This window comes from Suillus bovinus (genome assembly GCF_016758785.1).
Source record: "Suillus bovinus strain UH-Sbo-P2 chromosome Unknown EDB93scaffold_16, whole genome shotgun sequence".
Lineage (NCBI taxonomy): Eukaryota > Fungi > Basidiomycota > Agaricomycetes > Boletales > Suillaceae > Suillus > Suillus bovinus.
Window position 1 is genome coordinate 227,408 of NW_024542072.1, and position 24,627 is coordinate 252,034.

A 24,627-nucleotide genomic window follows, 5' to 3' on the forward strand; every position below is an offset into this window, starting at 1 on the left:
ATATACTGCTATAAGTCCCATCTGCACCTGATATTCCCTTAGCATGTGTCCTAAGCATGATCAAGTGTGATAAGTATGAGTCTCAAATGTGATATTACAAAGCTCCATATCCCTCTTGTGCGAGAATGTTGTTGTCAAGCTCCTCTCCCTTGTCAGCCCTAATTTGATCTCCATCATCAACTCTGTCCTCATTATCCTCTTCATCCTCCTCATTATCCTCTTCACCATCCTCCTCCCTGTCAACCTCCTCATCATCCTCATCACCAACCTGGATTCCAACCTTGTCATCGTTGTCGACTGCTTCTCCCAAATCAAACTGCATGTCTTCATCATCATCAATGGCAATAGCACTGTCAGTCCGCAAGAATTCATCCCAGTCTCATGTGACCTGGTGACCAACACCGCCTCCTCTGAAGCACATAAACATATTGCGATCCACAAAACTATTACATTAAATCAGTCTATAGCAATCCCAATTAGATAGAAAACACATACTGATTAACATAGAAATACAAAAAATCTTGATCATGATCCTCTGCTGGACGTACAAACGAGGGGGCGAGTCTGGTGTCAGTGTGCCCATGTTCGAATCCCGGAATCAAATGGACAGAACAAATCACTTGGTTTGGATCAACAAAGCCGAAGCTATCCAGATCGTCACACTTGAAAAAACCAATGCGATGGAGTTATTTTGCTGACCAACCAGCTTTGAAAGGAGTGTCGTGGCTGAACCAGTGCACAAAAACTATGTCCATGCATGTCGGTGTTTGTGCATTGCTACCACTCGGACCATAATACCAAACATTAACATGGAAAATCTTCACCACCCGAGCGTACCAGTACGGATGACGATCATCATCATCCTTGTGTGACAACATCATGATGTCAGCATGAGTGCGTGGGTTAATTGAGTCTTGTTCCCTCCGAAGGTTGTAAGTGGTGTAGTTGATCCATAGGACACTGTGTTCAAAAAGCTGGTTGTTAGCGAGAACAATCTGGCTCCCGTCATCATTGGAGAATTCCTGCTCGTCCCCTGAATAATAAATGCCATGAATTTGGCCCAGAAGATGGTCTTTGAGGCACGGTATGAAGTCCTGAGCACCATGTTAATAGAATGATTCATGCAATATAATCTAAACTTACCTTAATTGCCGGATCTCCTGTGAGTTCGCTGAGCCATCATATAAGCTTTTTGCATCTTTTGAGATATGGTAATGCAAGGCAGGAGATGTGCGCTCACGTGGCACCTGTTGCATTGGGGGATGTACTATTTCCTCTTGTTGTTTATTGATCTTACCAATGATACACTCTCGAGCTTCAAGGTGCATCATAGTAGCGACCATAGTCTGATTTTTGGGTGTTCTTGGATACCAGCACTTGGCTCATTTATATTCCAGCTCACCCGAATAATACAAACATGAATTTGATATTAGAACTCTTCAAGTGAAAATATACTTACTGGCTGTGTACTATAGTTGTCCATGGTACCAGTGCACCGGATCATATCAACATAATCTCCGAGTGCATGAAACTTATAAGTTGAAAGATTGAGAGGCTTGAATTTCGGACCAGCCTTCTCCTTTCCCTTTGTATGCAGCTGCGGTTGTTTAGCAGTCAGTGCTGCCTCACGTCGTCCTCATGCTGCGTGTTCATGAGGGAATTCAGTGGTATGGTAGTGATTGCATGTGGTCTTCGCAAATTTTTGGACAGACTGACTAAGTACAATGATAGCTGTGTCGAAAAAATCCAGTGTGTCATCCGTATGCATATGTAGTTTCACATACATTTGGGATAAAAGTTGATTGGGGCTCCTATCACACAACCAACTGTCAGGAACATGATATTTGTGGGGCATTTCAGGGCTACGCGTCTGAAGAGGATCTTCAGCAGTCTTTTGGATGCAGTCGATGTCTCAATGGTTTCATGTAGTAATCTTCAAATGTCATCAAGCTCTACTAGTGGTCTCGCACTTCACTATGATCAGTCAAGAGTAGCCATCAATCCTATGGTATGTCTCACTCATTCCGCATGTTATTCTACTACATCATGTCCCTCGCGCTCATCGGACAGGATAATATTCAACCCATGGATTGTTCCGTGGATATCTCCTCGCATCGATGCATTTCGCCTCGGGGAACCAACAGTATTACAATAGTGAATGCGAGCAAGGTATGCAGCACTGTAAACGATATATCCGCACTACCGGAGACTGTATCCACAAAAATATACAACGCTGTAGACGATAAAGTCAAGTCCTCGGAGATGGCAGTATGTTTCAACTCACAAGAATGCATCAACTAGATATCAAACAGCATGTCAAGCACAATGACATTGTGTTCCTTTGGCAGCAGGCCCTTGAATACAGGTATTGCGCACTATAGAATTGGGTCAAACTGTGAGGCAATTTGTAAGGCTGAATGAACTACTTTCTTGTAATAGATCCTCAAAGTCGTGGGCAGCAAGTTTCTTTATGGCAAATGGTCCCTCTCCCAAATGTAGGCATTGCTTGGTACCTAAAATAAATTTTTTGAGACCTAATATAAAACCTCAAAATCAAACATCTTACCGCTCATTGAGGTTTTGAATTGTGGTTCCCCCAACAGCATGAATGATTCACATGAGATGGGTGAATAAAGCTTTCCAAGATCCTATCTCAAATTTGTGAAGCTGATCGACCACCCATAGCTTGAACATATTGAGGCCATGTTTCTCAAATTGCTCTGAAAAAGTGTTCTAAAACCAGTTGTCAGTCATTTGCATAATGAGTACTTAGGACTACCTTACACGTATCGGAATGTATGATTCATCATCGAGGATTTCTTTGACTCGAGCATCATCTACCAGCACTCCAAACTGAAAAAATCAATACCCAGGCTTCTTCAACATGTCATCAACACGTTGCATTGTAGACGCGCTGTCTTAATAACCGAGGGTCTTATATAAAGTCGTGTAAATGTAATGACACCACAATTACACTTTGGATAAGACTGCTTGCCAGTCCTCAATTAACACGGTCTACGACTTTTCCTATTTCGTGGTAGATAACGTGTGAGTTCTTGGGAGGCTCGCTAAACTAATCTTTGTCAAGATCAACCTAGCCGGAGCTTTACTTTTCTTTATTGAAACTCAAATCTCTTGTCTAGGAATAAGCTTCTAGACACGTAATTCGGTTTCTGGAATGTATTTGCCTAGGAAATCTCCTTCTAGGCTCTGGACTTGGATACTGGAACTAGTGAGACGTGGTCTACAAATATACGAAATATGACCAAGATTGCTTGGTCTATGGACACCTGACTGTGAGACAATGATCTTAAATATACGATATATGTTCAAGATCGCTTGAACAAAGGGGACTATAACTTGACCAAGATCACTTGGTCTATGGGACTACTAGTGAGACGTGGTCTCAACAATATGATAGATGACTAAGATCGCTTAGTCAAAGGGCACAGAGCAATGAGACAAAGGAGTCTCAAAGACAATATATATGACCAAGAATGCTTGGTCTATGGCACTAATAAGTTTCTAAGGTAAGAAACTTATAATCTCAAGGGAATTCTTTTCCCTGCACTTGTCTCACTTCAAAGGGACTAACTTTGCAAGTGAAATATCTGAGAGGCAGATTGCTACAAATGGGAGATCATATTTTTTGGGGGGAGAATGGGCTCTCCTTATATACATTTTGTGTGGGAAAGTAACCTAGGTTCACAAACAATAAAAAATAAGGAGGACCAATCAAAATATTGGGTCAAACCCAATAAAAGAATAAAATACAAGTGAAAGATGGAGCTATGACATCATTGTGGAGCAGAACATTCTGGAATGTGGAGTAATGACATCATAATGACATCAAGAATGACATCATTGTGGAGCAAAAGATTCCAGAACCTTCCATGAGTGAGTCAGAGTGAGTCATTGTGGAGCAGAATATTCTAGAAGGAAATGACATCATGGATGATGTCATTGTGGAGTAGAATAATCTAGAGCTTGATGACATAATATCTTTCAACAGAATACCTGCAGGAGTATCTGTGGAGTCTTATGACATCATAATGACATCATACCCTATGGGTACAATTTTATGAAGTGTCAGGTGAGTCAAAGCATCCTAATGAAAAAGTAAAGTAAAGAAACACTAGAGAAAAGTAGGTAGCAAAAAATAAGACAGTTGGCAGGAATTGAAACACGGTCTTTTTGGATAGGTTTTTTATAGGCTTTGTACTTTTCTCTATGGTTTTCTCTAGCCAAAGTGAATAAGCCAAAGGCAAGGCTATACCTTAACCTTCATTTCCCTTCTCACATCAACTAGGTCTAGATGTGATTCCCATCTCACATTAGACTTTTTCCGTCAAAACATATTCAGATCATGAAACTTGGGGAAAACTGGAAATATGGACCATGGTTTGAAACCAAGGTATGGGTTGACTAGTCTGAGGACTAAGCTAACAGACTTTATCTTTTGAGGGTCACCTAGTATTCATGTCCATGCATGATTCCCACATCATGCAGGACACCGTGTCTCTCAATTTTTGAAGGAGCTCCACATACACCTTAGCGTGCACATCCCATGTGGACTGTTTGCCAACATTTGCGAAATAGTCAACCTCTTCGGCATGCCAACTCTCAAGATCATCATCACTGATGCTAAGCGACCTCTTCGCTTCATCAAGTGCAATTGATTCCGAGGCCAAGATACCGAGCGCCTGCTTATAGTTGTTAAAAATCATGGTAGCGAGGTTGAGGTACTTGTCCTCATCCCATTGTTTGAAGAATAAGTTGAGGAAGACATGTCTACGGTAGGGACTCGCATAGCAAATGATGGGGCCGATGGCATTTGACACGCTGAAGAAGTGTTCGATGGTTCCGAAATCCTCAAGACCTGCGCCCTGGATGCCGTTAGGGTGGTTCTTTGTTTGACATGCGAAGTTGTGCGTGTAGCCATGGAATGTGTCCACACACATACGGCATCCTTGCTTCTTGAATGCTTCCCCAAGGCTACTCGAGCTGATAGTCAATGCGAATCCACAGCCAATGTCGTAAGCCCCAAGATTGTGCTCACCAAGAACCTCGAGAATTTTGGAAATGATGGCGAGAGGGTACTTTGCACTGTTGGTATTATAGTAAATAAAAATAATATATCACAAATGAAATACTTACAGTTCACCACTGCGCACCATGTCAGTCACCCACAATAGGAGGCCATGACGACAGGCAGCAACAAAGAGGCCAGTCTCATCGAAAATACTCCACATCTGTTTCTTCTCTTCACCGGCGGCAGCCTTCCAGTTCTTGCTGCAATCGGAAGACATTACTTGTCGTGATGAGTCCTCGGTGTCAGCATCATCGTCATTCCCAATAGCAGGAACAACATCCTCAGGCTCTGAAGTGTCCGCAGGCATTGGTTGCAACCAAACTTCATTTGCGAACTGATTGACGTAAGGCTGAGGAAGCATGTAGTCGCTGTTGGCATACTCCCTCATATCTCCACGCTGACGATCACCTACTTGTAGCATCCTTTTTGCTGAATTCCCGCCATCAATGATGAACATGCGATTGAATGTGAGAGGTGATTCATCCTCGAGTGCATAGGCACATGGAGGGCAGGCATTAAGGACCCTGCCAGTTCAGGGTATCATGACCAAGGGTGACATTGACCTTTTTCTCGATGGAGTGGACCATAGTTAAGTAGATGTCGAATGCGCCCGCTAACATTGTGCGATAATGTCATCTGTAAGGTACCTGTAATGACATTAAGATTAGTGTGACAAAAATGAAGGACTACATACCTTGTATGAGTCACATATTACTTTGCTAAAGGCCTCTACACTGAATGAAGGTTTGCGTGAACGAACAAGTCAGTAATGTTCCAATGTATGGAGAGAAAATACAAGTGAGGGAGTATGTGGGACATGACCAACATAGCCAGCGTTTACGAGTGCGACAGATGTCAAGATGTCGTCCTCACGTGGGATGAATGTGTGTGATTCCAAAGTGAAAAGGTCGACGACTTCGATGGTAAAGCCATGTTCAGTGTTCAGTTGACAGCAGTGTAGTCAGAGGGGGAGCTGAGTTTGATGCCTTCCAGTGCAGGAATGCATCGGCGAGAAGGGGAAGGATAGGCGTCCAATTTGCATGCAAGCTATCAAGGTGGCTTCGCCAAGTCCTAGTATCTTTGCACACTCGATAGTTCCAGCTATTGGCCAGTGTCAACACTACAGTATCCAGCATAAAGAAAATACTCACCGGTGATCAACAAAGTCGCGAATTGCATGCACAATCGTCTCGTCCTTGTTCCAAGACTCAGGTATGGGTTCCCAGTCTCCGTTTTGCCCATCGTGGTCCATGGCGTCCGTGGCTATAAAGTCTTCATGAGGCAGTTCAGTGCGTATTTCACCAAGGACATTGAGGGTATCTTGACTAAGACCTGAGAAGAAGATCAGCATAGAGTAAGACAGATAAAGAAAGAAGGTACCAGTAATGTTGAGACGGTAGCGTTCTTGACCTGCGGTGCGTTCGCGGGCCACTGCTGCCTGGGATAAAACTTCATTGTGTTGTTCTCCAGTATAGCTGAAGCCAGAGACATGAACTTTGCGAGAAAGACCCTTCCGTCGCTTGGATGCATGCATTGAGCACTGAGTAGAGTGGTGGAGGAACAGACTCCAGAGGGACAGTATAAGAGTGGGAATGTGCATGTTCAACACGTGGGGTCGACAATCAACGAGTGACGGTAGTACATGTCACACATGCATAAGTAATAGACTGTAAAGAAAAAGCACTGTTAGTAGAGTGGGACTCCCATGATTTGAGGGCGCACAAAAAAACGGTGCATTTAGATGTAATTTACATTGAATACTCGAGCTCGTCGTGGACAACGATGAGCACAAAGGTTTAAGGATGTTGCCGACGCATTGTGACTCAGTATTACCAAAAATAGAATGTTTGCGTACGTTGTACTCGGTAATAGGCGGCAGTAGCACCGGTGTCCCATGGGGAGTTCCTGCCTTATGTTAGCAAGGGAGGATATTCAGCATTATTCAGGTATTTATTGGCAGTGTCAGGGATTGATGCAAACTGAGCTAATTAGATTGGCATTCCCAGGGTAGTATGGCAGCCTATTTAGGCAATGATAATGTAAGGTTGAGGTGTTACTAACTTCTTCGTCTGTTCGGATAGCCAATTTTAGAAATTCGCTTTGTCATCATCCCGTGTAAGTTTAGCACTTGAATTATTATCGCTAATCACTAGTCACGTGCCCGTAAGCTTAACCCGGTGTGCATCATGTTAGAAGTCAAGACCACATTGTCCAATCATGACAAAGATCTCTTGTATCGATATTTGCAGAATATACATAAAAAAGGGCAAGTACTTGCTTTCCCCCTAGCCTAGCTTATTCAATTTGCGACCACACAGTTTCACAACTGAAGCTCGCTCACGCCCCAATATGCTTGATTCATAAACAGCTCATTGTTAGACCTCAATTCAACGATCGTCACACCTACGCCGCCCGTGTTCCAGCTTTTCCCGGTGAAGAGGATGGCGTGGGGTGCTTTCCTGAAGAGTGATATTGAACGCCTGTACTGACTCCAAGAATCTCGTCCGCCTCTCGCGATCCAGCAAGCGGGACATCTTTCCGAAGTGAGACCTTGACAGGATCTTCGCCAGTCATATATGCCAACGCAAACACAACGTCGAGATCTTACAGGATAAAATTAGCCAGGAGCCAGTCCCGAACAGAAGACGATGTAAAGCTTACCTTCTAAAGACCGGCCGCCAGTTTCGGGGAAGAAAAAGTAAACAACTGGAACGATGATTGCGTTCAGGGCCGCGAAGATAAGATAGGTTCTCCAGGAGATAGTGTTGAAAGCTGGGCCAACGACCATCACCACAACAAAGTTGAATGTCCAGTTCGACGCTTGGGAAAGATAGGTAAGTTAATTTGTCTCCGTATCTCGGCGCAAGAGATTGACAAACCCGTGCTTAGTGCATTTGTCGGCGCTCGAGTTCTGAGCCCGGCAATCTCAGCGCACTGGGATACCAGAAATGAAAAGATCAGATCTGTAAAAAAGATCAAAACAGCCGTTGCTGACTCACGTATAACCAAGCCAGACCAAGCCAGCCAAAAGCAAAGAACGTGTTGAAGCCGAATAACAGAACTACGCTCACAATCTGCGCTGGTGTATTATTGATATATCCTAAGATAGCCAAGAGCAACATCACGATGGATTGACCGATGGCTCCAATCAGCATAAGTTGGCGCCTGCCAACATAGTCTATAATGTAATAAGCAGCAATAGAAGCAAGAACATATTCTGCGCCGTTGGCTGCAGAGGTAATCCGTGCGTTGACCTCGGAGAGACCAAGACGCTGGAATACAATAGTCTGTACGATTTCAGTGTTGCCACATCAAACCATATGACCGCGTGACATACAGCATAACTGTTGATATCAATACGTTTTTAGATGACAGCAGGCCGCATCAGGGGACTGAAATACCCACAAGGTAACGAGATTGATGCCCGTCAGCTGCTGCATCATCATAAATACTACAGCAATGACTGTTCGTCTAAAGTTTTGGCTTGGACCCCCGGTAGTGAGTTCACGTAGTGAACTTTGACTAGATGCTTCGACAGCAACAGCCTCACGAATGCCGTAGTAAGTGCGCTGAACTTCTGGATCGGAAAGAGGTTTATCTTCCATTGCAGATATGACGGCCATCGCTTCTGCATTGCGACCACGCTTTACCAACCTGGGTTTCTGATCATTTGATGAAAATCATGGAGGATGACAAGAACTCACCACCTCGGCGACTCAGGAAGCTATGCATAGTGTACCAAATCGAATATATTAGTATACGTAGTTTGCAGAGTAAAAGCAACTCACGAATCCGATGCATGTCACCATGATTATTTCAAACGCCAACTGCAGCGCTATTGGAACTCTCCACTGAGCAGATGACCAATTTACAAAAAATCTTATTTGATCGTTGTCATTAGCTAGATTAAGAATAATGAAACTGAAACATACAGTGCTAGATCAACCAACTAGAGCGTGCGGTCAACAAAAAATGAAGCAATAAAATAACGATCCACACACATAGCTGCAAGCCAACCGTCAATTTCAAAAAGATTGATGCCAAGAAGACTCACGCAATAGTCACTCCAACCACGATCAAAGTCCCCTCCATCATTATCCTAGGAAAAATCTGCGTTTTGTCATTAAAGTGCTATTAACAACGTACATTCGGCCCCTCTTTGCGGAAGGGGAGAGTTCCGCATGATATGCTGGCACCGTCGATGTCTACAAATGTTTTCAGCAGGACTTTGAATATGAGTAGGCACATCACTCACTATCAGGCCGTTTCCGTAGCCTGTGACGATACGGGCAAAGATCAAGTGTGCAAAAGAAAACGCAGTAGTTTGTAGAATTGCCCCTGTAATGAATTTAGCCAGTGCTCTGAACGGGCCACAGACGGCTCGGCTACCGACTATCATTATGCTGCCTCCTAAAACAATCGTCCTTCGACGACCGAGCTTATCTCCCACCCAAAGATTGGACAGGGCACCAAAGAGACAGCCTACTTCCTGCACGTTTTGAGCACCATGGTATGAAGTACAAAGGTAAAAACATACGTAAATGGCGATTGTGAAGCTCTGAAGAGTGGCGTGATCGGGGTGACTGGTCTCCACTATGACTTCAGGGAAGGAAGCCTCAAACTGGTATAATGAGATATAGTCATTTCGATACAGGGTTTGATAGAATACTTACCTGATTACCCGTAAGGAGTGATGACATGACACCTTGATCGTATCTGAATCGCAAAATGATGAGGGTTTCAAGTATAGTTACTTCTCAACGCACCCAAAGAGTGTGAAACCGGTTCCTGCTACAAACGCCACTGCAGCTGTTAGCTTATTACCGCGCAGTGATGGAGCATGAGCAGCAATATCTGACAGATCCAAACCGAATTGTTGTTTGATCTGCTCATGGTGATGATCAGTGTTTTCTACCTTAGATGGCTGACGTTTCTCCTGGTCAAGAGACATAGTACTGTGTGTGTTGGGGAATGATATTTTGAAACCTCGGCTTCCAAGTTTGATGCTATATGGATGGTCATGGGTGCATGTCCACTTGACGAACTCAGGATGACTTTCGGGAATCGGAACGCAGTCCGTAAATGTGCTGTCCACGACGGGAGATAACTCGGATCAGGTCGGATTCTATCACGCGATGCCCTAAGGAATAGAGTATTTTCTATACCCGCCGTTTTTGCAACATCGTGGCTCGTGACACGTTTTCTGAATACAAATAGAGGGCTTCCAAGAGTTTGTTCGACTGTACTACATCATGAAGGTGTGAAAGCGGGGAATAATATTGGCGATCAGCGACAGGCTCACGAGGTCCTCGGCAATTCGAAGATACGATACAGAGGAGAGTTCTCGCAGGCTATTCGATAGCAATGGTGTGATTCGATGTAGTAATGGGGCTTGTAGAAGATGAGCTATAGGTATGACTGAGAATTACTCATGATGCGTAGGGACCAGGTTGGAACGTTTGAACACCCCGACGAATTATGGGAGGAGAACCTGGTTGCGCATACAATCAGGCTTGTCAAGCGCTGCCAAGCAAGTCGCTACGCAAAGTGCCGCCGGCCCTTGCCGGAGGATCGGCACCGTCCGATGGTTCCAATGATCATCCCGATCATTTTCATGAGCCCATCGGTGGATTAGATGAATGAACCTCCGCAACGCATTCATTTTTTGTTCATTTTTCATGTCCTTTTACCTAACATCGGAGGGATACATCCAATAAACTCACGAGGATCTGCGACCGCGAAGTTACCAGCAAAGGGTGTACTAGGACGCTCTACCGGCATACCCGACTGCCCGACGACCAAGTGACCCGCTTGGTTGATCACTTGTTCAGTAGTCACCGCCGCCACAACCATCAGTACCATTGCTCTTGCCTTATTTCCTATTTCCGGTTCCTCCTGGTCTGGAATACTTTTACGCCCATGGCAAGAAACATAAACTAACATTCCAAGGCCAGCGGCGCCCGCAACACTAACTTCCACGGAAATGATTCAAACCGAGTCACGCATTTATTGAAAAGAATCCCCTTTATTATACTTTTGGGGTCATCAGTCATGCTTCTTTTACCAGTGGGCGAGCTCGATTGACCGTGATTCTTGCAATTTTAGTATGCGTCGGCAATTATGCTCCCATCGCTGACCTATCTCGGACCTGCAGATGATCAGGCATCACAATAGCCCATTCCGACAACTCATCTCGCCAAATTATTACGGGTGCGGGCGTACAAGGTGGGGTTTATCCTCAAATAATAGGAATAACGGCACTTTCACATATAATAGGACTCTCGGTTATCTATTAATCGAAGAGTCGATCGTGGAAGTGAGATGCATCGCTAACATGGCCCCGTTCCAACGTCCAAATTTGAATAAAGTTGAGTTCTGTCCTCCCATCGGGGTTAATCCCAACTTGTCTGCTCTTTTCGTGTTATTGGTATGTTGCATTGTGGCGTATCCCTATCCACTTTGTTCTGTCGTTTGGCAGCCTCGTGTTTGTAGGTATCCTTGGACACCGCAGCCCGATCTCAAGATCCCCGCATTGTTAAAACAAAGCTTATCCTTGGCCACAGCCGTACATCTTTCATATAAGATCCATTTCGTCCGTCAATTTTCTCCAGCCTCCATCCTCAACAATCTTGCATTATCATGTCATACTTTATTCCCCCTGCAAACTCCAACGCTACCAACAGGCGCGGACATTCTCAGGCCCCTTCGCACTATACGTCTTTCTCGCTTCCCTTGTCCGGTGGCGGGTACACGCAGCCGTCTCCACCGACGAAGGAAGGTGGATTCATCCCTCCTCCTGTCGGTGCCATGCAATCGACTGGACAAACAGTGCTCAATTGTCCGCACTGTAGTGAAATTCTCCCACCCGGCCTTGATCTCGCCACCCATCTCATTGGATGTGGCGTAGCGGAGCTTCTCACCAAGGCTTATACACCCTTCGATTATCCCTCCCGGTCGAAACACATGGGAGGTCAGCTTCAGCCCCCCCATTTCCAACTTCCTCCGCCGAATTATGACGGCAGATCAGGTTCCTGTAGATGATTGTAACGTGAGTAGTATCTTTTGTCTACATAATCGGCGCTCATGCTGTGGTTCGCTTTAGAAGCTCTCCTGACGCATCACTGCTTTGTACTCTAAATCATCGTGTGTCCTGCGCTTTTTTTTTTCCACACTAGACGCCGTATGACATACGTGCATATTGTCTGGTCTTTATCGGCTATCTTTTTAGCACTGCTTCGCTATTGCATACGTTTTCCCATCCACCTCGTTGTTCCTGATACTGCTTTGGTTTTGATTGATTGTCTCGCTGTCTGTAGCTTACCTGACTTGATCTCAGATTTGGTGTATCACTCTTTCTAGTGTAACTTGTTTGCCAACGTGCCTTAGACAATCCAATAATAATTTGAATCATCTTCCTTTACAATCTATCTACTTACACGTATGGTACACAAAAGAGTGTGGATGAGTAAGTGCAATGTCTATACTGCCGCCGAACTGCTCGCGGAAGGATCATCATCATAAAAGAGCGGAGGTATCATTGTAAGAGTCTAATAATAAATTGAGCATACAATGGCATTCAATCATTGGTGGCCGCAATCACCACAGCCCTGTCCCTATCCTTCTCCCGTGATAGTTCGTTAGAGCTACGGGGACTAGAATTCAGCACACCATCAAGGTTTGTAAGGCCGAGACCCGTGACAGCTGACAGCACGCCACCTTCAGGCGGACGATGCCCATCAGGCCGCCCACGCCTCTCTCCCGGGAAGCGCGTTCTGCCTCTTGTTAGATGTCCTGCCCGTCTCCCTCGGTCCTCACGGTCAAGGCCAGCAGAAGGCCGGCGTGCTTGCGACGATTCATCCATGCTCAGTAACCCCATTTCACCTTCTACATCCCTTGTACGTCCGTAGTTATGCAGCGTGTTGACGATCAGCACGAAGTCGATCAGCCCGACTATGAACAGGGTCGTGACAGCGATGCGCGGGCCCAATATAGCGGTTGGGGAGAGCGGTGCGGGGCTGGGGTTGTTTGATGAAGAACCAGAGCGCCACACAAAGGAGAGAATGGCGACTATGAAGAAACACATAGCCCTATGAGGCACAGGTGAGTGTGAGAGCGTGATGGGAATGGGAGGGACGAACCAGGCAAGCCATACTGCAGGCATTGCTAATAGAACCCATACGTTCCACCAAATGAATGTTGTTGTTTTACGTGCTTCCTGTGGAGTTGCTGTGAACGTGCGTGAATGGACGGCAGTTTCGTGCGCCACGTACCTCAGCCCAACGGGTGGCTTTGTACATGCTTCTCATGGTGCCAAAGCGGACAATGTAGATACAGCCGAAAGATAAGCTCATCAATGCGGACGTCAGCGAAAGTAGCGCTGCTGTGCGGACCACAGGATCTTGAGACATCTCTGTGTTCTGAAACATAGATAATATGGCACTGTGAAGGAGCGTTCAACAACTTCCGAACTTCAAGTAACAGCAGTGACTTACGAAAGCAATAAAGCGGAAACGAGGTTTAGGGTCTTCCACTCTCGGAGCAGAGAGTCGATAAACGCCTCCCAGGAATGCTTGAATCTGATAAGAGCTGGGGAGACGTTATTGGAGGTCCATTCATCTGCTAAAGGAAGAGCAGGCTGTGGGTGGTAGTGAGCCCCTGGCGGTATAGGGCTGGAGGAAGGGTTCTGCACTTGGGAGGCACAGGCATCAATCAATCGTTGAATATCCGGGCGACTGAGCTCTGCATCTTGATAAATACGAGCGATGCGTGAAAAATAAAGAGAAGGAAGGCGAAGCAGTAAGTGCAGGTATATTTGTCGGGGAAGAGTATCCATCAAAAAATAACGAGAGGAACGGAGGAATCTCCGTGAAGTCTTCAAGGGGTTACATGTTATTGGAGGAGGTAGAAATTGCTTGAGCGTGTCCTCGCAGGTGGGATCAAGGCTTTCACCATTGGGGAATTCAGGGCTACCAATAGAAAAATTGCGGAACGGGTTTTGCCTCTGAAAGGGGTTCTGAGGGACGAACGGTTCTTCGCGCGTTTCCCTACGACGAAAGCCGGGCCACGCGAATATGCGCATGGGAGATGCAGCTCGAGATTGTGACGCGGAAGGCGAGTCGTAACTACCCTTCCTGGATGTTGATGTTTGAGCTTCTGCGCGCATAGCTGAGGATGGTCGAGGGGGGTCGCTTGGGCGGCGAAACCGAGATAGTGTTGCCTCGATCAGCGGTGACCTCGAGGGTGGAGCGCCGCTATCGCGAAGCAAGGGGTGGTGCTGCACGTTAATCCCTGAACGAGACTTATTACTGGGAGGGGATGGTATGCGAGAAGGGCCGCTCTCGAAAGAGACGCGTTGAAATGGACTACCCTTGCCAATGGAACTCTCTGAAGCGATTGCCCGGGGCGTGTCAGAGGCGGAAGTATTATGATGACCCGTGAAACCTTCCAGGGAAGGAGTCGATTGCGAAATCTGAATGGTCTGAGGTTCCATCCTGCTTAAGACACGTGGACGGGACAAAGGAGAGTCGGGGAGTGCGGATAGCTTGTCTGAGCTAGTAAGCTCTGAATCACTGCTAGATCTCGCGACTATAAATTTGGATAAGTTAGAGGACTTTTGAGCGGTTAAAAGAACAAAGGCGCACCATGAGATGGGAATGGCTTTGTTCGGATGTTAGATGACAGCGCGTACTGGGGGATCTCTCGCTCAGATAACGAAGCTCGATCTTCAGAGTATGGAAAAGTGTGATTCATTAAGTTAAAAAAAACTTGAAGTCGTACAGGTCGTGAATACGTGATAGATGGGAGAAATTAAATAGAGGGTACTTCTGCGGACTATCGCTTTAAATATCATGGGCTGGCTTGTTGCCGTAAACTCGCCTCGAAAGGCTTGCTTGACAGCGACAGCTAGGCTCGTGTGGAAATGAATACCTGCTCCTTTTTTGGGTTGCTTTGATCAGCATCAAAGGTAAGCCCGGTCACATGTGTGACAAGATCACGAGACACGTTTACGTCATGACCCTGCAGCAAGTTGGAGTGGATGCAGCAACATTCGACGAAGAAAACCGAGCACTTCTTCCCTTGGAACTTCCACCACGTCTCCTCAACCACTTCAACAAAAAGTCCTCATCTAGCCTCATTTTTTCCTTTTTTTCTGCTCAAATTTCATGGATTTCTGCGTGGATCTCTGAGACTACCGAGATAACAAAGAATCTATGGTTTTCAGGTAGAGAAACTTGATCCTTTGGGGAGGATTGGCTAGTTGAAGGGGAGGGGGAAATGGGAGGACACTAACTTCGGAGCAACATGGTCACCACGCGCCATCAGATACAAATAAAGCCAAACAATCAATAGCAGGCAATAGCCACCTGCAAACAAAGGTGGTGTCAGTGCTTCTGCCAACCGTCCCTGCTAGTTTCATCCAATTTTCATCCAAAAACAATTCAAGAATTAATCAACGAGTCGTCGTAGACGTGAAGTCTCTCTTGCGCTTTCTCTCGCGCTCTTTTTCGCGATTTTGTGCTGCGACTTTGGTCTATGCAAGATCCCGATTCACCACTTCCTCAGCAGGACTTTCATTTAGCAGAATCATCTGAACCACCTCACTTGCCATCGTCCAACGAACCGCAACCGCCAGTGATACTCAAATTTAAGATCCCTCCAACTATTAAGCTTCCAGCACCACCAACTCAAATGACTCAAGGTATCGATGGTCCTCGTCGTTCAACCAGAAACCGCGCATTTTCCCAATCCAGTTCAGAGTACTTCGAAAGTGAGAAGTCTGTGATCGATGAGGACGACCATCCACCAGTCTCTGCGGAATCACCAGAGTCTCCTCCTCCTGCTACCTTCGTCAAGTCCCAGAGAGGTCGCACAGTCAAGTTAGCCCAATATCGCGAGTCGAGTGATGATGAGGTCAACAAGATATTCCGAGATGATGAAGATGTCGAACTCGTTAATTCTCATATTGACGCGATGGATGGTGATGATGAGGATGATGATCAACCACGTCGAAAAACGCGCTCTTCCAGCAAACGCAGTTCCATTAATGACGACATAACAAGCAATCGTCGTGTCCTTCGCAATAGGAACAAGAACCCCCCGCCTCCTCCTACAACTTCTAGTGGACGTATCACTCGTCAACCCAAGCGCTACGAGCCTAGTAACAATCCTGCCAAAAGATTAACGCGTGCTCAAAGTAAAGCCGCTGCTGAAATGGACGATGGCTATATCGACGAGCCATCAGACGGCTCAGCTGATGCAGATGGCTCTCTTGATGACGCACCGCGTACATCCTCAGATAACGATCTTGATGCCGAAGGCGAGGTGGATTTGGATGAGGAAGCCGGGCATATTCAGGATATGCAGTCGAATGGCCAACCATATGCACTACGACAACGTGTCCCAATTAACTATGCCATCCCACCAGCGTTGGAGGAGATGAAACAAGCCAAACCGCGTCCGGCTGGTGGGCGAGGTGGCGGCAATCGAAGGCGTGGACCAGGGTGGAGTGCCTCTGGTGCTGAATTGAGCAGGTGGATGGGCATGGCCCCAGCCGATGACTCAGTGCGTCATCATATTGCCACATGTATAGTCAACTAACGCACATCTATGCTAGGATTCTGATTTTCCAACTCGAACTCCCCGTAAACCTTTTGGAGGTGCTGGTGTTTTTGGTGCCGGAGGCCCTGTTTCGGCGGGCGGCGCTGGTCTACTGCCAGGCGACCTTGCTGCCGCTGCTGGCACTCCTTCGAATCTGGGTAAAATTGGCGATGCAGGTGAATGCCATTGTAGGCTGCAAATCATCTCGGACTCATCTATTCGCAGCATTGGCTGACGCAGACCCATTGGGAGTCAATACCAATGTCACTTTCGATGAAGTTGGTGGCTTGGACGATCGTGCGTGTTCTTCCATTCTGTTGTCATACGTTCTTGACCTCCTATCTGCAGACATCCATTCTCTGAAGGAAATGACAATCCTTCCACTATTGTACCCAGAAGTCTTCCAGCGATTCAATCTAACGCCTCCTCGTGGAGTGCTATTCCACGGTCCCCCTGGTACAGGAAAGACGCTCCTCGCCCGTGCTCTGGCTGCGAGCTGTCGGGCTAATGGCAAGGGAGTCTGTAAGTTACACTCTTTTCCGTCAGGAGATCACCTCTCATAATCTACTAGCCTTCTTCATGCGCAAGGGTGCCGACTGCCTGTCAAAATGGGTCGGTGAGGCTGAACGTCAACTTCGTCTTCTGTTCGAGGAAGCACGCAATTGCCAACCGAGTATCATCTTCTTTGATGAAATTGATGGATTAGCACCCGTCCGGTCATCGAAGCAGGACCAAATCCACGCTTCAATCGTCTCAACGCTTCTAGCGCTGATGGACGGTATGGACGGACGTGGCCAGGTGATTGTCATAGGTGCCACCAACCGTCCAGATGCCATCGACCCTGCTCTACGAAGACCTGGCCGATTCGACAGGGAATTTTATTTTCCCCTTCCATCTCTCGAGGCCCGTGAACGTATATTGACAATCATGACAAAGGACTGGGAAGGCTGGAAGGATGGAGAAGGTGCTGAGAATATCAAGGGACTTGCAAAATTCACCAAGGGCTATGGTGGTGCGGATCTTCGGGTATGCGATTTTACAACTATGCGCCCTGGTTATCATACTCACATTCACAGGCTTTGTGCACCGAAGCGGCATTGAATGCTATTCAGCGGCGATATCCTCAGATATACCAGTCCAGTGATCGACTGCTCCTTAAGCCCGAAACCATCGGCGTAACATTCAGAGACTTCATGATTTCCATTAAAAGTACGTTTGTTTGGTCGTAATACAGATAGTGTTGTAACTAACGTTCCAATTCTAGAGCTCGTGCCGTCATCTGCACGCTCGTCGTCCTCATCTGCTTCACCTCTCCCGATTCAGCTTGCTCCTTTGCTTTCCGACACCTTGGATAAGGTAAAAGATGCTATCAACAAGGTTCTCCCTGTTAGCAAGAAGCGCACTGCTTTGGAAGAAGCTATGTGGGAAGAGGATAGTGAGGCGAATGCCCTTGACAGGGAACTGTTCATCCAATGTGAGTACTGGCCACTTGTTAGTCGATGGAGTCGCTGATTGTCCCATAGCCATGGAGACCTTAAGGGTTTATCGACCACGATTGGTGCTCCATGGGCCTGCTGGTATGGGACAAGGCTATTTAGGAGCCGCCGCACTTCATCATTTGGAGGGATATCATGTTCAAACACTCGATCTTGGGACACTTATGGGGGACTCAACCCGGGTAAGCTTGCCTCATCCTCCTGGTAAATTCGTGCTCTTGATGGTATTATCAGACTGTGGAAGCCGCTGTAGTTCAACTATTTGTCGAGGCTAAAAGACATCAGCCCTCAGTTATCTACCTTCCTTCCCTCGATGGGTGGTCAGCAGCGGTTTCCGAGACTGCACGATCCACTGTCAGATCCATGCTTGATTCGCTTGCGCCTACAGACCCTATCCTCGTACTTGCCATTGTAGATGGTCCATTTTCCTCACTACCCCGTGACGTCCGTTCATGGTTCGGTATGATCCGCGAGAATCGCCTCGCACTACCCACTCCCACTGAAGCTCAGCGCGAAGCCTTCTTCTCGAGTATTATCGCTGACATTCGTCGACCGCCGAACCAGTTCGCAGATGGTATCAAACGCCGAAAACGAATTCTTGAGGAACTACCGATTGCGCCTCCTCTTGAGCCCCGTCAACCGACGGCTGCTGAGCTTGCTGTTCAGGAAGAGAATGACCAGCGTGTCATCACATTACTGAAGTATCGTCTCGGCCCTATACTAACAGAGCTGAAACGCAAGTTCAAACGATTTACCAAGAAAGCCAGGGTGAGCATGATTACCGCAACTGCTGCGCACTCACCGATTACCTGTTTTAGGAGGAGTATGACTTCGATCCGATTCCTGTGGTCAATGAAGTGGAGATTATTGCCACCACTACTATAACCGTACAAGCCGAAAACGACGTCATCGACGTCTGTGAGCAGGCCACCCAGGAGCAGCCAAACGGCATCGTTAATGGCGTCCATCCTGATCCTCAACCAATCGAACATCCAGAACCCCCACAGCCACAAGAACCACAACTATTTGACATGGACCTCGAGAGGATGCACGTTGACCTGTACAAGGGCAAGTACCTCACTCCGCAAGATTTCCTTGAGGACATCAACAAGATTGTTTTCAACGCCGCGGCACGCTCACATCAGGATCCTACTGGTGACAGGCTGTATAGGGCACAAGCTATGCTGACTGCTGCCGAAGTGAACATCCAAGATTTCGATGCTCAGTTTAAGCATGAGTGTCAACGGATGGCTGAGCGGGAGCGGAAGAGAAGGGAGGAACGCAAGAAGGCGAAAGAGAAGATCAGGGCCGCAGAGGACGCTCAGAACGGCGCGGCAGCGCCTCGCAGGAGTGCTCGCCACAATGGCCAGCAACTGGATATCACTATCACGGATCCGCTACAATTGGAAAGGCGACTGAAAAGGGCACGTTCTACTGAGCGTCAAAGCGGTTCTCCTGAGTCAAGTGACAATAAAGCAGAAGAACCTAGCACCCCTCGGAACTCGAAACGTCAGCGGACGATAACGAGCGATGATGACCATGACCCGATGGACATCATAGGTGCATCCCACGCTCAGAATAGAGCTTCAGCTGTGCGCTTTGCAAATGACGTTCAACCACTTCCCGAAAGTGATGTGTTGCCCGTTTATGGTGCACCTATTGCTGTCAATGGTTTGTCAGATTCAAGTGCAATGGCTGTCGACTCTCCTTCCCCGCGGAAACCTCCTGGTTTTGACCCTATGCTCTTAAATCCGATGTCTCCTGACGGCGGGTTCCCAGCAACCTCCATATCACACCTCCTGAATGGTGCAGGACCGTCGACAGTGCCCGCGCAAGATGGATTTACCCCACCTCTTCCTTCGTTGTCCCCAGCGATCGGAGTTGCGCTTCTAAATCCATTAATGCCGTCTCCCCGCACACCCTCTCCACTAGTCACTCGGTCATTAACCCCCGCCGTTGATATTATACAAGAGCAACCCATGGTGGTTGTACCCTCAGTTGAAATAGAAAGAACCCCTACTCCTTTACCGGACTTCCACGTTGATGAACATCTACTTTCGACTCTTCAGCATGATCTATGTTCCAGAACCGCGCAGCTCTCCGTCGAGCTTCTCGAACAGCTTCGTGCAGCCGTGCTTGGGTGCATATGGAGACACCGTGCTGACTGGGATCGTGATGAGCTCGTAAAAGAGATACAAGACACACTTAAGGAATTTTTGGATGACTTTGCTGCTGGGGGTGATGATCCCGACTCGCCTTGAGTGTTGACTTATCGATTTGATGTGGTAGATTATTGTTTTTATTTCGCAATTTTATGTATCTTATCATTGTTAGTACTTGTAGCGTTTGCAATATTGACATCTCCTCTTACGTGGAATTTTTTGGCCTCGACTGACTTGGGTCCCAAACTTCCTTACCCCTATTTGAGGGTCGGGCACGTGATCAGTGATACTTGAACTCTTCAAAGTGCTGCCAAGGGTGCACTTTTTGTCAATTCGGACAGCCTAGAAGTAATGCGGATATATTCACTGCAGTACAAACACGAAGCATCCCCTCGTCCAAACACTGAATTGTTCCTTAGTATCTCAGCGTCACAAAAACTTTTGACTCTTTAACATCAAAGGCACAGTATACGCCGTACGGCTTACTTGTGCTGGGCTGAAAACGACCCCAAAACATCACTGCGCCACGTGTGGGTGATGCTGCGTGTCGCTGTGATCGTCGCGCCTAATGGGACTCAAGTATACAGAATTTCGACCGAGGAATACCAACGCGTCGTGACAGGACGTATCATTACGTGTGACAGAATGTGACGCGACGTGAGTCTGAGTTACACGCGCACCACACTCCTAGCACAAGGCGCCCACCAATGTCCCGTAACACCTCACAGAAAAAGCGAAAACAAACTGTCATCATCTCAAGCGATGAGGACGAATCTGACTCGCGTCCGCCTCCAAAGAAGAAACTAGCCGCTATCGCGAAGTCTGTACCGAAGGCAGTCCCGTCAGCGTCGACCTCGAAGATACCAGCCAAAGGAAAGGACAGGGGAGAGAACGCGGAACCGGCCGCCAAAACTTTCAAGTACGCTGACTTTCCATGTTGGTGTTCCTTTCTCTGAACTACGCAACCTAGTTGGGCCGCTGCAAAAGCCGCAAAGTTAGCTGGACCATCCGCCCCTGGTTCGAAACAGGTCCCCGAGCCCAAGTCGTCCAACTGTCTCGAGGGACTAGCCTTTGTCTTTACCGGCGAACTCAGCAGTTTTTCCAGGGATGAAGCAATAGACTTGGCGAAGCGATTTGGGGGGTGAGTTATATTTATATACACATCATCTACCAAACTTTACATTTCATAGTCGCGTCGTAGGGCAGCCTTCATCAAAGACATCGTTTGTCGTCTTGGGTGACAATGCCGGTCCTTCGAAGCTTAATGCGATCAAAAAGCACCAGCTCAAGACGCTCTCCGAGGACGAGTTCCTTCATCTAATTGCTACTCGCGAAGGACCAGGTGGACCAGGCGGTGATGAGTTAGACCAAAAGACCAAGAAGAAGATGGCAAAAGAACAAGAAACGATCAAACAGGCTGCGAAGGAGCTCGAGCGGAGGGAGAAACAAGCATCGAAGGACGCCGGTGAATCTGGCAGGTCAGTGTACACTCTTTTTCACTCAGAAAATCCGCTAATTCTTACCACAGCTCCAAAACCGACATCTCGAACCAGTTATGGACAACGAGATACGCTCCTCAGTCATTAAAGGAAATCTGCGGTAACAAAGGACAGGTCGAAAAATTACAGCAATGGCTTCACGACTGGTGAGTCTAAAGGTTGATGACCATGAAATGAAGCATAATTTCCCTCGCAGGTCAAGTAGTTTGAAGTGTGGTTTTAAAAAGCCCGGGAAAAACGCTATGAATGTCTATCGCGCAGTAATGATCACTGGCCCGCCTGGCATAGGTAAGACTACCAGTGCACATCTTTGCGCCAAGCTCGAAGGCTTCACGCCCATCGAACTTAATGCGAGTGACGCGCGCAGCAAAAAGTTAGTGGAGGTAAGTCGGGAGTGCAGCCTTACCCTTTCATTGTGCTCACACATATCCAGAGCGGTATGAACATCAGCAACTTGTCATTAGACGGATGGATGGGTGGAAATGATGTTTGTTCATTCCGTACTCTTTGTCACGTCGGTTTAACACGTCACTAGGCGACAAACGCAGCAGGAGTCAGAATCACCAACAAGACATGTCTCATCATGGATGAAGTCGACGGCATGTCCGCTGGCGACAGGGGTGGCGTTGGCGCTCTCAACGCCTTGATCAAGAAGACAAAAGTATGTGTTGATCCGTCCACTCGAGCAAATGTCTTATCTCATCATTCAGATACCTATTATCTGCATCGCTAACGATAGAGGCGCCCAGAAGCTGAAGCCACTCGTCGCAAATACTTTTAGCATGCCATTTAGACGGTATGTCGAACTTGACTTCAGGTGTAACAGGAGCTCACTGTAGTAACAGGCCCGAGGCTCAAGCTGTCCGATCACGCATAATGACGATCGCGTACAAGTAAGTTGCCCTTCAATTACATTGACACATGCTGATATCGTCGGCTAGGGAGAAGATGAAAATTCCTGCGAACGTCATCGACCAGCTCATCACCGGCTCTCAGTCGGATATTCGACAAGTTTTGAATATGTTGTCGACGTGGCGACTATCCAGTAGTAGCATGGACTTTGATGAGGCGAAGAATCTGTACGTGTGCTCTTCGTCGTTTGCTATTCATTAATTATATTATAATGTAGTGCAAAGATCAACGAAAAGTACACCATTTTGACGCCGTTTGACGTGACGAATAAAATTCTTGGCCCGTACGCGTTTGGGCCGAATGTTCGGGAGACACTGGGCGACAAGATGGAATTATACTTCCATGACCATTCCTTCGTCCCGCTTTTCATCCAGGTGAAATACACTATTTCCAAACGCCACATAAGTACTTACTCTCTCGTCAGGAAAATTATCTGAAGACTCAACCTGTCAAGGTTCGGAATCTCGAAGGGCCTCCAAAGATGTTGAAGCAACTCGAGTTGATGGATCAAGCCGCATCTTCTATATCTGATGCCGATCTTGTCGATGCCCTGATTCACGGGTGAGCAGACTGCATGACTCTCTCTATTGGATCTTATAATGTATTTCAGGCCAGAACAACACTGGTCATTGATGCCATTGCATGCGGTGTGTTCGATGGTGCGACCCGCTTCATTTCTGTTTGGTCCAGGCGGCGGATATGGCGGTCAAAACCCAATGACATTCCCTCAGTACGTTTCTCCCGGATCACTACACACGTCATCCATATGAAACTCGCACAGGTGGCTAGGACAAAATTCGAAACAGAACAAACTTAATCGACAACTGGGAGACGTACAGGTCCGAATGCGACTCAAAGTCTCGGGGGACAAGCACGAAATCCGCCAGTCGTACATCCCTGCACTGTACCCTCACATCGTTAAGCCACTGATCGATGAGGGCGCGGTGAGTCTTGTCGCTTGCTCTTATTATTCCTCGCTGCTTATCGCGTTCTTCATAGGCTGCTGTCGATGACGTCATCGAACGAATGGATGAGTATTATCTTTCCCGTGAAGACTGGGACACTGTCATTGAGCTCGGCGTGGGCACGCAGAAAGATGACATTGTTAACAAGCTCATCAAACCTGCGACCAAGACATCGTTTACCAAAAAGTAAGTCTCATTAATCACTATTGTGTTTGATTGTCGCTCATGGCAAGTCCAGGTACAACAGCACGGAACATCCAATACCCTTTCACAAAGCAACAGACCTCGGGAAAGTACCCAAGAAACTCTCAGGAGGCCCCGCGCCTGATCTAGAGGACGTTTTTGATGTGAGTACCCTAAGCATGATCGTCGCCGTGCACTGACATCTCTTCCAGTTAGATGATGAAGTTGTTGATGTGTCCGATGACGAGAAGAAGAAAGTCAAGGATGAGGATGAGGTCGCCGCTGATAAGCTGTTCCAGGCTAGTAAGCCCAGAACCCAGAGTCGGAAGGGTAAGACGACTACTGTCAAAGGCAAGAAGGCTCAGAACTTTATGTGATTTATTTATCGTGGACTTATAATGAGCGGCTCTTCATGGGGTGCTGATTTGTTTTCATTGCAAAGACGACACAGTTGCACATGCGGGGAGGACTCAATTCAGCATGCTGAAAGGCCAGATTCGCGTCATAACATACCCAATAAGGCTAACTCCCATGATACCACCCACTACCTTGGAGTTTATTACCTTTCACTCATCCCTTCTTTCAGTCCTCTGTCGTGTTCACTCCATTGGAACGCCCTCGGAGATGTATTGACAGCCCTGGCTACGAGCTAAATCCCAGCGAGTACTGAAAGCTACAGTGTTTTTATTCTGGTGGACAAAGATACCTTGTATTCAAGTA

The 24,627-nt window shown here is 47.1% G+C and overlaps 6 protein-coding genes across 6 annotated transcripts; 3 read left to right on the forward strand and 3 right to left on the reverse strand.

Annotated features, from left to right (window-relative positions):
- Positions 1 to 4,723: 4,723 nt before the first annotated feature.
- Positions 4,724 to 6,692, reverse strand: EDB93DRAFT_1102647 (uncharacterized protein; the record flags this gene model as incomplete). Its single annotated transcript, XM_041447231.1, has 7 exons — positions 4,724 to 4,791; positions 4,964 to 5,106; positions 5,158 to 5,521; positions 5,656 to 5,728; positions 5,787 to 5,826; positions 6,244 to 6,424; positions 6,473 to 6,692. The coding sequence occupies 7 exons, from the start codon at positions 6,690 to 6,692 to the stop codon at positions 4,724 to 4,726; spliced, it is 1,089 nt and encodes a 362-aa protein (XP_041309358.1).
- A 540-nt stretch (positions 6,693 to 7,232) lies between these two features.
- EDB93DRAFT_220213 (general substrate transporter) lies at positions 7,233 to 10,213 on the reverse strand. The gene is made up of 18 exons (XM_041455756.1): positions 9,952 to 10,213; positions 9,859 to 9,883; positions 9,766 to 9,808; positions 9,630 to 9,713; positions 9,482 to 9,581; positions 9,348 to 9,430; positions 9,239 to 9,297; positions 9,147 to 9,191; positions 9,094 to 9,097; positions 9,025 to 9,041; positions 8,881 to 8,971; positions 8,797 to 8,816; positions 8,498 to 8,746; positions 8,430 to 8,436; positions 8,092 to 8,379; positions 7,972 to 8,026; positions 7,754 to 7,912; positions 7,233 to 7,695 (listed from the first exon to the last, which is right to left on the reverse strand). Exons 1-18 carry the CDS (start codon positions 9,983 to 9,985, stop codon positions 7,496 to 7,498), a joined length of 1,563 nt encoding a protein of 520 aa, XP_041309359.1. The 5' UTR covers positions 9,986 to 10,213; the 3' UTR covers positions 7,233 to 7,495.
- Positions 10,214 to 11,047: 834 nt separating this feature from the next.
- EDB93DRAFT_220326 (uncharacterized protein) lies at positions 11,048 to 12,125 on the forward strand. Its single transcript, XM_041455758.1, has 2 exons — positions 11,048 to 11,196; positions 11,247 to 12,125. The coding sequence occupies exon 2, from the start codon at positions 11,247 to 11,249 to the stop codon at positions 11,997 to 11,999; it is 753 nt and encodes a 250-aa protein (XP_041309360.1). The 5' UTR covers positions 11,048 to 11,196; the 3' UTR covers positions 12,000 to 12,125.
- A 460-nt stretch (positions 12,126 to 12,585) lies between these two features.
- EDB93DRAFT_220268 (uncharacterized protein) lies at positions 12,586 to 14,956 on the reverse strand. Its single transcript, XM_041455757.1, has 5 exons — positions 14,734 to 14,956; positions 13,585 to 14,677; positions 13,363 to 13,531; positions 13,231 to 13,307; positions 12,586 to 13,179 (listed from the first exon to the last, which is right to left on the reverse strand). The coding sequence occupies exons 1-5, from the start codon at positions 14,840 to 14,842 to the stop codon at positions 12,669 to 12,671; spliced, it is 1,959 nt and encodes a 652-aa protein (XP_041309361.1). The 5' UTR covers positions 14,843 to 14,956; the 3' UTR covers positions 12,586 to 12,668.
- Positions 14,957 to 15,781: 825 nt separating this feature from the next.
- On the forward strand, positions 15,782 to 20,447 carry EDB93DRAFT_1239741 (AAA-domain-containing protein; the record flags this gene model as incomplete). The annotated part of the gene is made up of 10 exons (XM_041451675.1): positions 15,782 to 16,654; positions 16,707 to 16,866; positions 16,916 to 16,987; positions 17,039 to 17,212; positions 17,262 to 17,716; positions 17,767 to 17,899; positions 17,955 to 18,164; positions 18,214 to 18,368; positions 18,421 to 18,954; positions 19,005 to 20,447. 10 exons carry the CDS (start codon positions 15,782 to 15,784, stop codon positions 20,445 to 20,447), a joined length of 4,209 nt encoding a protein of 1,402 aa, XP_041309362.1.
- A 563-nt stretch (positions 20,448 to 21,010) lies between these two features.
- On the forward strand, positions 21,011 to 24,576 carry EDB93DRAFT_220463 (purine nucleotide binding protein). The gene is made up of 17 exons (XM_041455760.1): positions 21,011 to 21,267; positions 21,319 to 21,489; positions 21,539 to 21,826; positions 21,877 to 21,993; positions 22,044 to 22,230; positions 22,281 to 22,334; positions 22,383 to 22,508; positions 22,558 to 22,643; positions 22,693 to 22,740; positions 22,789 to 22,926; positions 22,977 to 23,133; positions 23,184 to 23,320; positions 23,370 to 23,489; positions 23,541 to 23,703; positions 23,759 to 23,910; positions 23,963 to 24,071; positions 24,120 to 24,576. The coding sequence occupies exons 1-17, from the start codon at positions 21,056 to 21,058 to the stop codon at positions 24,282 to 24,284; spliced, it is 2,430 nt and encodes an 809-aa protein (XP_041309363.1). The 5' UTR covers positions 21,011 to 21,055; the 3' UTR covers positions 24,285 to 24,576.
- Positions 24,577 to 24,627: the final 51 nt, after the last annotated feature.